General features: G+C 36.3%; 1 protein-coding gene across 1 annotated transcript; it reads right to left on the reverse strand.

The window, feature by feature from the left end:
- Positions 1-342: 342 nt before the first annotated feature.
- LOC102606180 (nucleolar complex protein 3 homolog) lies at positions 343-10,992 on the reverse strand. Its single transcript, XM_006364787.2, has 14 exons — positions 10,893-10,992; positions 10,540-10,709; positions 8,173-8,342; positions 7,882-8,090; positions 6,702-6,910; positions 6,477-6,579; positions 5,350-5,513; positions 3,861-3,999; positions 3,327-3,500; positions 3,124-3,251; positions 2,168-2,491; positions 1,808-1,947; positions 1,610-1,707; positions 343-1,001 (listed from the first exon to the last, which is right to left on the reverse strand). Exons 2-14 carry the CDS (start codon positions 10,695-10,697, stop codon positions 537-539), a joined length of 2,481 nt encoding a protein of 826 aa, XP_006364849.1. The 5' UTR covers positions 10,698-10,709; positions 10,893-10,992; the 3' UTR covers positions 343-536.
- Positions 10,993-12,595: the final 1,603 nt, after the last annotated feature.

Consider the following 12,595-nt stretch of genomic DNA (forward strand, 5'->3'; position numbering starts at 1 on the left):
TCGATCAACCAACCTACATCCACAAAAGAGATAAGCAATCCACTATATAAATATAAGAGTACAAAATATAGAGAGAAATAATATCAACCAATTCACTTGTAATACAAGGAGGTTCACACACAAGTGATAACGTATCACTTGTGTCCCATAAATTCTCCCCCTAACCAAAACTCTCAAAATTTCTACGACTACATTGTGAAAGTTTGATTAAGTTAAAAGGAACAAACCTCTATTTCTGATAAGAAACTCAGGACAACTAATACCCAACACTTACCTCGCAATTAATAAGAGAACATACAAAAATAGTTTGAAGAGAAGGGGCGGGTAAGGAAGAAACGAAACTTGCTCCAACCAAGTGTGGCCCTGGGACATATCTCTGGACATCGAAATAAATAATCAGATCCATACAACATAATAGGGGCATTATGCCCAGTTTGTACAAAACAATCACGAGGTGCACTTTCCTATCCAAAAAAAGTACAGAATGTTTTAAACTGTTAAGTAGATCTACCTACAAAATTGTAGACAACAAATGTCTACTTTGTTCTTCTTTTCTTCTGTTTCTTATATTGTTCATATAGATTCAGAGACAATGTTGTCCCAACCAGTTCCCCTCTTAGTCTTTCATTTTCAGCTATGTCATGCAGCAGTGAATAATGCTCAGAGAGTTTCCTTTTAACATCATTTTCATCAACTTGAACAGTGGAATCGAGGTCAGCCCCCTTACTAATTTGCTTTAGTGAGGCATTCCCTTTTTTTCTCTTGGCATTAAGATCAACTTTTACGATGAACGAGTCCTGCTCAAGTGACAACTCCTTAAAAGCTTGTTGAGGAGATTTGTTGGACAGGTGAATCTGGTTATCACCAGTGCCCAACATAGAAATGTTGGATGCCATTGTAGAAACAGCTGGATGGTAATGCTTTGACAAGAGGTTAAGCTCCCAAAGCACTGAAGCAAGTGCACCACTAAGGTTCGGATCAGTTGCATAAGGCTGATATTTCTGCAACAGAAAAGAACTGGCATCAGCACATTCTACAGGTTCAACTATCTACTGAATATGAATGGCACAATTGGAAACATTTCTTTTTCATGAGAAGGGGGTCATTTCAGTATGAAGCATATAGTTGGTACCATGAGTGGCACAGAACACAAATGTCATTGAACATTTCCACAGCTTCCCTGATGGGAAGTTCAATACATTACGACAACTTCAGAAAATACTATGAAAAGTCTAGAAGTACATTGCATCAGGAATGCCTACTCCTGAATATACTAGATATAAATGCTCTGCAAAGTTTCTATACCACCACAGTGTCAACAGATCCAAGCCCTATGTTTACCATGCCTCTGGTTCCTTCCTCCCTGACCCCCCACCCCTACCCAAAAGAAAGTATATAAACGAAGCTGGGGAACAAAATTAGAGGTGTCCGTGAACAGAAGGGCAGAAGAGGTGGACTTCTCTTATTTTCTTCAGAAATATCATGTGCATCAATGATCCATATTCAAACTTCAAATATACAAAAGTAAAACCAACTTATGTAAGTAACAAGTCAACATCATTACACCATCAGTGCCATATAATTAATCAGAAAGAAGACAGGTTCATACCGCAATGGCACCAGAAACAGAGCCGCCTCCAGCATCATTTTCTAATAAGTTCCGGCATTTGACGTTCTTCTGAAGAAGATGCTTCAAAGTCACCAAGGCTGCAATAGTTTGACAAATGAGAACCATAAATCATAACATATATAATCTTGATTAAGAACAAATAGCAGTCTAGTGATGACTAGAAAAATATGTCGTTACCAGCCAAGGACTCTGCAGGCCCAGAGCATAAAGAGAATGTAGCTAAACGTTTTATAAAAGCTGCAGCCCTTTGCATGTCATGTTGTCGATCATCACAAAGCATTATCTTCAAAGCTTCAGCTAAGATCTCACCTTTATCCCTGCTTACAAAGAAGATGGCTAACCGTGTTACTCTAGCCTTAGATGATGTAACCTCTGACTAATTGAATAAATATCCAACTCTGGTACTCAGAGAGGAGGGTGAAATGTACAAATCTTTCCTCCTCCTTAAAAGGAGGATGTGGAAAAAAATAGGGTGGAAAGTTAAGACTACCAGTGCCAAATAATTGAAACATAGTGATTTGATAGATGGAGAACTACCTTCCTGGCCTGTACTCAATTAACAGATTGTAAAGTTGGACAAAAAAATCCTGAAGATCAACATTCAGTGCGTCCAAATTGTTTCTCATCACTCTGAAAGCGACAATGCAACACTGGAGCCTTTCAGATACTGTCAGACATGCTGAAACATCCTTGGAAGAGCCATCAGAGCTATTGCCACTTCTGGCAAGCTTTCTCAGATAATTCATGAGATCAGACATGAAATCTAAGTCAATAAGCTGGCAAAACTTCCCAATTCCATTAAGACAAGGAGTAAGAAGTGGATAACTTCCAGCTGGCTGAGATGAGGAACCTGCTTCTGATCTGAGAAACGATCACAGTGAAGTTACTTTCTGAGAAAGAATCAAACAAAAAACATAGTGGATTGGTATAAAATCCAAAGAGTTGGGCACTGAATCATCCAAAAAATTATGTCTTCTTTAAATTCTTTATGAGAAAATCAATTAAATAAGAAAGGAAATGAAAGGTGGCATTCATTCTCCTATTCGTCTTCCTCAGATATCTTCTTCTAGTTTCATAAATTGATCTCAACTGCAAATTTGATTCATATACCTCTTCTTTTATAGTGATGGCTAATTATAGTTTTGCAAAGAGAAAGGAAATGACTGACTGGCTTGACAATCATGTATTCTTTTCTCCTAGGTAGGATTTTCCTCTCTATAAAAGCTAGAAAGCTTTCTGCAAAGGATCATGTTTTTGTGTGCGATTCTCTACTTCCCTATACATTTGTATGACAGGATTTCTCATTAAATCAATACAATTTCACCAAAATAATAATAAACGACAGGTAGCCCAAAAAATGGAAGCGCAGTATTTTTCTTTCCTCACTGAGGAACTAGTTCTATGATGTGGTTCAAGTTCAAACCTAGTGTGTTCATGATAATTGAATTCATTGATTGACATGCTCCATTACATCATCAGCAAGAAAAACATACCTAGGCTTTATGGCATGCTTTAGGACACGAAAGTATGTCTCAAAGATAGCTGATAATACATCAGTCTGCATCCTTCTCCTTTCAGTAACATCTGTAGCTAATGAAGCAGCCTTCAATTCTGTAGTGACCTATGAAAACATGAGATGCGCAAATGAACTTACACTTAACAAGTCCAGTCACAGATCATGTTGGCAAAAGAATACCTCTTCTCGTGTCTTTGACATCATCTCTTTCCGTGTTCTCTTTTTCTCGTTGGCAGCTGATTCTTTCTGCTCCTTAAGGTCCTTTCTTTTAGCATTTTTGCTTTTAAATTTATTCTTAGCATCTTGAGCTTCGCGCCTTCCAAGGTCATCATCAAATGTCAGAGACATGAACACCTGAGCATGACAAAATCATGTTAGGAGGACAATCATTCTCCCACTGCTAAATCAAAAACTATTTCTAATAGGTTGAGATTCAACAAAAATTAAGTAAGAATTCCCAGGTAGACCCTGTACTTGAATAAATGTTGTTGAGAGTATTAATTCATATGTTGACTAGCAACATTTTAAAAGATCGCCATCTTCTTCATCAATTATTTGACACTGCCATCATATTTAACATTGGAATATTCACCTTTTTCCCAATACCCAGGATATATGCTTCAAATTCACATCATATTTAAGTTCAATATGTCATCATAAACAATCTAAGAAAAAATATCCTAAAACCAAAGTTTCGGTATTAAAATTGCAGACCTCAATGGAATCAGGATGTAGTTGACAATCAGAAGCTTTAACAAGGTCTGCAATCATTTGAACAGCCTCCACCGTTACCTCACCACCGTGCTTCCCCTCATTGGTGAAAAGTGACTTAACAGTAGCACAGCAAAGTTTCCTGTCAACAAGCAGTAGATAGATAAACTTGAGAGAACATAGTTGCTACTTCAAAAAACAGCATAACCTGGAGGCACAAGTATATTTGAATATTCTGTTTCACAATCAGCATGCATCTATGGAGAGAGAGGACTAATCTACAAAACAATGCAACATATCTCAATTAACTTTAAAGTGCACGAACTCTGTACAATAAATTTTCAAGCTTTGCCAATAGAAGCAATTTAGTAGATCTTGAAATGACATATTAGCATTCAACTTTTGGACAAGACAGGAAGCAACAACAATAACAAACCCGGGGTAATCCCACATGTGGTCTGGGGAGGATAGTTTGTCACTAAAACTAAGCTCACCTCTTTAAAACGGAAACTTCTTCTTCCACTATCAAAGCTTTTAAAGTTAATAATAGCAAAAAGTGGCTAGGGATTCAATATAACAAAATTAAAGGCTCGGCTTCATAATTTAAAGTTGAGTATAAGTCTCAACTATTCCCTAATATATACGCCTAATCGAATTACATCAACAAAAACGGGAAAATAGATTAGACATAATATATTGGATGAATGTAAAGCATTAAAGTAAACAAAGGTGTTGGATTGATTAACTAATGAGAAGCCCTTTTAAATCCTCAAAATTTTTTAGAGAAACCTCTTTCAAATCTTCTATTACTCCAAACCCTCAAACATTCCAATAAATAGTTTAAATATAGCCTCTACAAAGAAGTGATTGCAATATTTGCCCCCAAAGCCCTGGTCTAGCAGTAAGAGTGCAGTGTATTATGCGTGTGTTAGACACATGTTACAAATTTGGGATCTTCCCTACACAAAAGCCTTGTATTTAAGTGGAGAAGGGTATAGGGATTAGGGGAAGGCTCATTACCCACAGAGTTTCGAACCATGGGTTACTAGCCCTCTAGGTTATCAAAAAAGAATGCATTGCAATTTTATGGGGTCTCTCAGTCATCCAACTAACCAAATAGAGACCTGATTATCAGGTTTACTCTCTATAACCTCATTGCACTTAAAAAGTTATATATTAATTCAGCCTCACAATTAAGGACTTCAATACCAGTCCTTCCATGGAATAAGTGCTTGTAATTGTAGATTTATTTTAAAGCTTAATTTTCTGCAACCAAGTCAGAACAGAAACCAAATAACGCTTGTCTTGCATCCTTTATAATGCCAGAGCAACTCGAAATGAAGAAAGTTTGTATACGACTAGTCGTGAGAACTGAAGATTTTCACCACCAGAAGTCCAGAACAGGATCATAGGGCAACCCAATGAAGGATTCATGGAGGGCAAAAGATACAAAATGGAAGGAAACGAAAGAGGAGCAGTAGGCATAATTTACCTTGATATGTCATCCTCAGAGCTTATGTTTCTTATGACAGCACCTAACAAATTCTCTCGGAAATTGAAGTGTGGAACTGCCTCGAGTAATATACAGATGCAGCGAACTGCGACACGTTTGTATACAGCCTGATTTTCAATAGCTAGCAGCTTCTGTATATACGCCTGTTAATACCCAAATAGGAAAAGGAGTAATGAGCAAAATTATATTTGAATCTGCAATCCAAATACATGAGTAACATTTCTAAGGATGCAAGTTAAGTCTCTAAGACCATTTTTATTGTCAAAAAAGTCTCCAAGACCATTTTGAAATAGGAAAATCATATTCTATGTAACTTTAAATTTCAATTTTTCTTCATCTCAGCAACTTACCTTGCTGATACGAGATATATCAAGAAGTTTATTTGAGAAAACGTACAGTCATCCTGATACATAATAACTTAGATTGTACCCATTTGATTGACCCCCTTTCAAAGACAAATTCTTACTTTTACTTCTATTCATTTCATAGAAGTTGCTTCAGTATGTGAGCATGCTTAACATAGTAGGAGTCTAGCTAGCCCTTACACTCGTCAAACTTATTTACTCATTCTCAGGTGATGAATTTACTTTAATACTTTGAATTTAATATCCCCCAGCTAAGATAATTCATATAATGCCCTGGATAAAAAAAAGTCTGTCTGGTGTTTATTCATACATAATAACAGGTAGAAATATGTAAAATAGTTGCAATGTAATGAGAATTCAATAACTCAACCTAACATCTGGAGGAATACATTAATTATTACAGCAGCCCTAGCACTCTCGTCTGCATTAAGTACCTCAAGATGCTATCATGTAACACCAGAAACAAGAACAGCTCGAAGAATATATATTCCTGTGTTTCATACTTCTTATTCCAAACGAAGTACAATTTCTATGGTCTGAATTCATATTTTTCCATCCACAAGACAAAAGGTCAAAAGTCTATTAACACAGTGCACTAAAAAGGTGGCACAATAATTTTCAAACAAAGAATTGGAACACAACAAAGTGGTAAAGCATGTTATTAACAATATGCACTAGCAGCTATAATATGAATTCAGATGTCAATCAATTAATATATGAGATTTTGATCCATAAATCAACCTTATATGCAGATAAGAGGGTAGATTCATAGAACCGCATTTTCTTAATAGCCTTTGATACTTTCATCTCCTGCTCCTTTTCAGTTGGCAGACGGATGCGATACCTGGAGCACATATTGAAAGGACAGAAGAAGAGTTAATCGTTTACATAGTAAAGTTGACAAAAGAACAAAAAACTACGACAAGTAAACTAGAAGCAGCCCATGAACTCTTGCAAGCTTCTCACCCAGGAATGATATCTCTGAAAACAGCCAACAAAGACTGAAGGGCAAGTACCGCTATATCACGATCACCATCTTTAGAAATCTCCAGCATCTCCTTGAGAGATTTGATGTTTAATTCAGGATCAGTAAGCAGTGCAGTTCCCAGCTCAGCTAGTCTAAACTTCTTTTTTTGATTGGCCTCTTCTGCTGTCATATCATTTCTCACCTCGTCCTAACACCAAGGAAGTATAAATCAATATACTTGTATCAAAATTTAAGTGTCCTTTTTTACCATAGTTAATAAAAATTTCTGCAACCAGCATACGGTAATGACAATATAAATCCCAGAATTCGAAGTAAACATCACTAAAATATACTTCAACAACGCCACTGAATTATAGATTGAATTGCAAAGCTACTTTCCAATTAATCAAATACAGAAGAGAATTATTGGCATTTAGTTTTAAATTTTTGTTTAAGTAATTGAACTAAGGGAGTAGAAGAGAGAAATAAGAAGAAGAAGGAAATGATTCAGAAGCTGGCTGGGACATCACGGTTATCAAAAAAAGATGTGATTCACAAGGAGCAGAAAAACAAAGGTGGTAGAAGAGAAGGTGCTACAAGCTCAAGAAGAAGAAGACAGCAGCAAAGAGGACACTAAAGTGTATATATAAGAGAAGTCCCAAGTATACTTAATATAAAAAAGCCCTATTTTTCCTGTTCTTCCTTTTTTATCCATTGAAATTCAATCGTACATACTATATATTGAAAGAGTATTGACGAAAAAAGAGGAAAGTATGTTTGGGACAGCTAAAGACAGGTTTGTCATTCTGATTTTTGGGTCCGAGGGAGTATTATTTTCTAGAATAGTCTGACACAGAAATGCCTAGCTTAAATCACGCTACAACACCTCTTACAAAGATCACCCCAATCCAAGTGGTTTTAGATTTCCTCCTTTACCAAAATCAGGAAAACATGAAGCACCGAAACCAGGTATTAATTCCACTAATTAACAGTATCATGACAGTGCAACTAGGGGTGCCAGCATTAACTTGTGTAGTACCCAACTCTCATCATATATACTCTTTTCAAAAGTTCAAGTGCCTCTTTTCCCTCTTTGCATTGTCATCTACAATTTAAAATTACTTTAGGGTAGATATTCTAGCACAACAGCATATATTTTAGGATATATAATGCACATACCAAGACTTCAGCTTGAGGTATTTGCTCAACATCTTCTACTTCTGTTCCCTCTTTTGCCTGTTTCTTAGCCTCTTTCCTAATTTTCTTCAATTTGGCACGCTTCTCCGCTTTAGTCAGCCTCACCACACTTGCATCAATACCAGCATCTTTGTTGTTAGTATTAGCTTCATCTTTATCTTCGTTTTCAGATTTTTGTGTAGCCTTTGGCACTGTATAACATGATAAGACTCAATTAACGGTTACAGCAGGTAAAATACCGGGTGATGATGAGTGAACAAGAGCTTTTAGTACCTGTCCTGTAATAAAGTTTTCCATCTAATGTCTTCACAGGAAGAGCATCCACAGGATCAACCTCTAGTCCCTGTTTTTCTGTTTCTTTATCAAGTGACTTCTTCTTTAATCGCCTTTCATACAGAGACTCCAGCTCATCTTCTTTCACATCGGCAACACGAGTAACGTGCCTTTCCAATAACAATAATAAGATCAGTTATAGAACTTTAGAAAGTTAATAGACTTGCACAAGACGGGAATAGGATATAAGAAACTTAAAGAAACAGATGTTCTAACTAAATCGTACTCCCAATGTTGAACATAGCAAAAAATAGAAGTTAAGCAAATACAAAAGGACACATCACTCTCACATTATTTAAGAAACATAGCAATCCATTGAACAAATAAAAGTTGCCATGTCAGATAGATTAACTTGAAAAAGGGCCAAATGCCAAGGAAAACGTCAAGAGTGGGAAATGAAAACGACCCCTAACTACAGGGGCACCAGGGTGAACTATTCAATAATCCAGGATACTGTGAGAAGATCACAAGAGCTTAAGAAAATTCCAGGATACGGTGAACTTCTTCGAATTGGTGAATTATGGGCCCATTGACAAGCTACAAAACTAGGATAAGCATTAAACTAATTAAGCTCTGGAGCTTCTGAACAAAGAGCCAAACTATGGGAGCTAAAGGTGATTTCGCGACCACTTAAAACTAGATTTTCGAAAAGGAAAAAAAAGGTTCACTATGGACCAATCATTACTGTAGGCCGCAATAGAATCTGGCAGAAAAATATGCTCAGCTGTCAATCTTGTGTCAGTTTGAATCACTCATTCAGATGGGGGAGAATGGATTGATTGCAAATGAGCTATTATGCCTGCCAAAGCTCACACATGTGTTACATGGAAGAACTGTTTCCCTGATTAAACCCACTTCCACGACCAAAAAAAGGATTCCAAGTTGAAATGGGAGGCAAATTCTTTGAGCTAGACTTCCTTTTCTACCTGTTTGATCTTTTCTAACTAAAATTTAACTATTTGATCCACCAATGTTCGTTACACTTCGATAATTTTAGGTCAAAAATCAATCTTAAGTTTGGCACTTCTGATCAAGAGAGAGGAGTTTATTGGCCTCCCATTTATTTGGGGGAAATGTAAAACACACAGTTGGATCATCAAGTAAATCTTTTTTAATGATGAGAAGATTTTGGCAGAGAGCACCAACGTAGTAACCCTTCGATGCCAGAAGTTTGACCTTTTACCTATTGAGTCTTGGAAAATACTCTCAACACGTCACTGAGTAGAATTTTTCAGTAAGAGATGAGCATGAAGGCAAGGATAACAGCAATACAGAGGGAAAAGACACTGGCCACTTAGATAAAGCTCTAGCATACTCCATATAGTACATTAACATGTGGAAGTGTCAAATGAAGCACAAGTTATACAATATGTAGGTATCCTACAATTTTTTGAGATAAAGGTAACTCGTATTCATAGAAAACTCAGCACCAAAACAAATGCTGAGGGAGAGGATTTACAATTACAAAAAAGGAGTATGGGGGTTTATTTGTACATCTATTTTCTTACACTTTGCCTATGAAATCTACTAAATCTCCTATATCCCCCATTAAAACCTGCTTATACCAAAAATAGAAAAGGCTGAAGCTATTCATCTTGATTTTCTAAATGGAATTTCTTCTATCTTCAAAATGTCTTAAGTTTCTCTCCTTCCAAACTGTCCACCATATGCATGCTGGAATACTTTGTCATCAATCCTCCTCTGCCTCCTTTCTTCCAACTCCCTTCCTACATAGAGCTAACATCGGTTTTGTTTCCCTTCTAGGCATTTAAAATCGTTCTTCCATGAATTTTCTTCTTCTTTATGAAAGTCGATATTTGATCAACCAGTCATATTTTTTTATCAGGTTGATCAACCGATCATAAGAGACCTAAGGGGAAAAAATCATTTTTCCGAAAATAACTAATACTACCAAATATAATTTCAAATATTAGTCTCTAGCAAATCAATTAAACAGTATATTCCCCTTTGCAAGAGCTCTGTCTTTTCTAGTTTTCGGATATGTAGACTTTTGAGTGAACATTTTTCAAGCAAAAAATACAGATTTATACCACATTCAAATCATCCAACTTACCGAATCAAAATGAAAAAGTTTCATTATCTATGCATCAATCCACAAAAATAAAGTCGAAACCAACCAAAAATCATGCCGAGAATTGCTCATTTACGAACACCTTTGTAATACACAAAACCATACCAGGGTTGCAAGATTATTTTTTTTAAAAAAAAAAAAACATATATGTATGTGCATTAGCTCCAACAACATAAAGTGAGAATAAACAAATATACATGCCAATAATTGCTTACTTATTAATTGACTTCGTATCCAAATTCGACAAGAATCCAGTATATTCTCGATTTTCGCTTACGAAAAGCACGTCTTCATCTGATACTTCGACTGCTTCATCAGGAACTTCCGGTGGAAGATCAGGAGGTAGAACAATCTTTTGCTTTTTCTTCCCCATTACTAATAATCTCTGCAAGAGGTAAATATACAAACTGTAAGCTTCTGAAATCAACTAAACATAAACTGAGCTTGAGATAAAAAAAATTTAAAAAGTTACTTGCTAAAACAAAAACCAATATTAGAACACAAACACAAAATCAAGCTAGTAGAGGCAGATACTCAGTGTAATATGCAGAGGGAAAGATGAACATACGCTTTAATTTGATTTTTCTGTTGAGAGAGAATGAGTATAGTATGGTGTTTTGCAGAAAGAGAGGAGGGAAGCGGCTCAATGTGAGAAAATTTATTTGAGGGCTCAATCTGAATTGGAGCGCAAGTTTGAGTTTGGGTCTACTATTTCTATCGGCCCATTTAAAAAGGAATATGGGCTTCCACACAAGTTCAGGGGTAAGTGCTCAAATTGCCAATTTTGGTTCAGTTTGCAAGTTTTTCCTTTCATGATAATATCTAAAGAAGTACGATTGATTGAATCAGATGATAGCTTCACAATCGATAGATCAGTGTGTTTGCAACAAATTTTAAAGTTGAAAATAAATTGCAATCACAATAAACATAACTTTATTGATAAAGATTGTGGGTACAATTATGTTTCTGTTATGATTTCAATCGAGATCAAAATTCAAATGCAAAAATTAACAATCAACTCAACACCCTTTTTGGGAATTTTCTGTGATTTATCAAAAACAGAGAAATGATACTCAATTGAACAAGGAAATTCTAGCTAGAAAAAGAAACTATTTGTAGTGAGCTCCATATTCGAGACGTGATCTGCAGAAGAGGAAGAAGAGAGAAGAAGATCAGATTTAGATGAGAAGAGGAAGAAGAGAGCACGAGAAGAGAATTGAAAATTACCAGATTTCAATTAGCCCTCTCTCTCCTCTGTGATGTGTATATATAACCATATGTCCATGTGGCACGATCTCGTCCCTTCAGCTTTATTTAAATGAATTGAATATCGACCCTTCAATCTTTTAATTTCACTGTTAATGGCTTATACTTTTTCCCTAGTTCAAATCTTGACAACAACATTTTATAAGCTAGGATTGAGATCATAACATACCCTCCGTCTTCAAATGATTCTTGTCCTCAAGGATCAGGACTAAAATTAGGGAAGGTGGTGTGTAAGTGTTGGTAGTCCTCTCATGTAGCATCTTCAGGAGGAAGGTTTGACCATTGAACCAACATTTTTACAGCAGCAACATTATTCTGCTTAACCATTTGCCTTTGCAGAATGGCAACTGGTCGCACTATAAACTGACCATCAGCTCCAATGTTAGGTAGAGACGACTGAACCACTACACGATTTTCCACTTTCTTTTTGAGTAACGAGACATGGAATACATGGTGGACCTTAGATTCAGGTGGTAATGCTAGTTTGTAAGCTACATTACCAATCCTAGCAATAACCAAATAGGGACCATAGTATTTAGAATTGAGCTTAAGGTTCCTCTGTAGTGCTAATGATGTTTGTCTGTATGGCTGCAACTTCAAATATACTGAATCTCCCACTGCAAACTCTCTATCGGTCCTTCGATTATCAGCAAAGAACTTCATCATGGCTTGAGCTGCATGTAAGTTATCCTTAAATAATTGTAAAAATTGTTGTCTATGTATGATCACATCTTCAGCAGCTTGCACCACATTTTCTAATAAAGGTCTGATACATAGCTGAGGGGGTGTATACCCATAAAGAGCTTCAAAAGGAGTACACTTCAACCCTGTATGAAAATTAGTATTATACCACCATTCAGTTGCGGATAGTCATTGTTTCCACTGGTTAGGAATGATTGCCACCATGCATCTTAAGTAGTTTTCCAAGCACCTATTAACCCTTTCTGTTTGGCCATCACTTTTGAGGTGATAGGCAGAGCTATAATTGAGTTGAGTGCCCAGTAA

This window comes from Solanum tuberosum, unplaced genomic scaffold (assembly GCF_000226075.1).
Source record: "Solanum tuberosum cultivar DM 1-3 516 R44 unplaced genomic scaffold, SolTub_3.0 scf00517, whole genome shotgun sequence".
Taxonomy (NCBI): domain Eukaryota; kingdom Viridiplantae; phylum Streptophyta; class Magnoliopsida; order Solanales; family Solanaceae; genus Solanum; species Solanum tuberosum.

Excerpts from the sequence above, each read along its gene's own strand:
- LOC102606180 (XM_006364787.2), bottom strand. The coding sequence starts at position 10,697 with ATGGGGAAGAAAAAGCAAAAGATTGTTCTACCTCCTGATCTTCCACCG. Across the intron at positions 8,091-8,172 it reads AAAACTTTATTACAGGACAG|TGCCAAAGGCTACACAAAAA; the intron begins GTACTAAAAGCT and ends CATGTTATACAG. Across the intron at positions 5,514-6,476 it reads CCCTCTTATCTGCATATAAG|GCGTATATACAGAAGCTGCT; the intron begins GTTGATTTATGG and ends GGGTATTAACAG.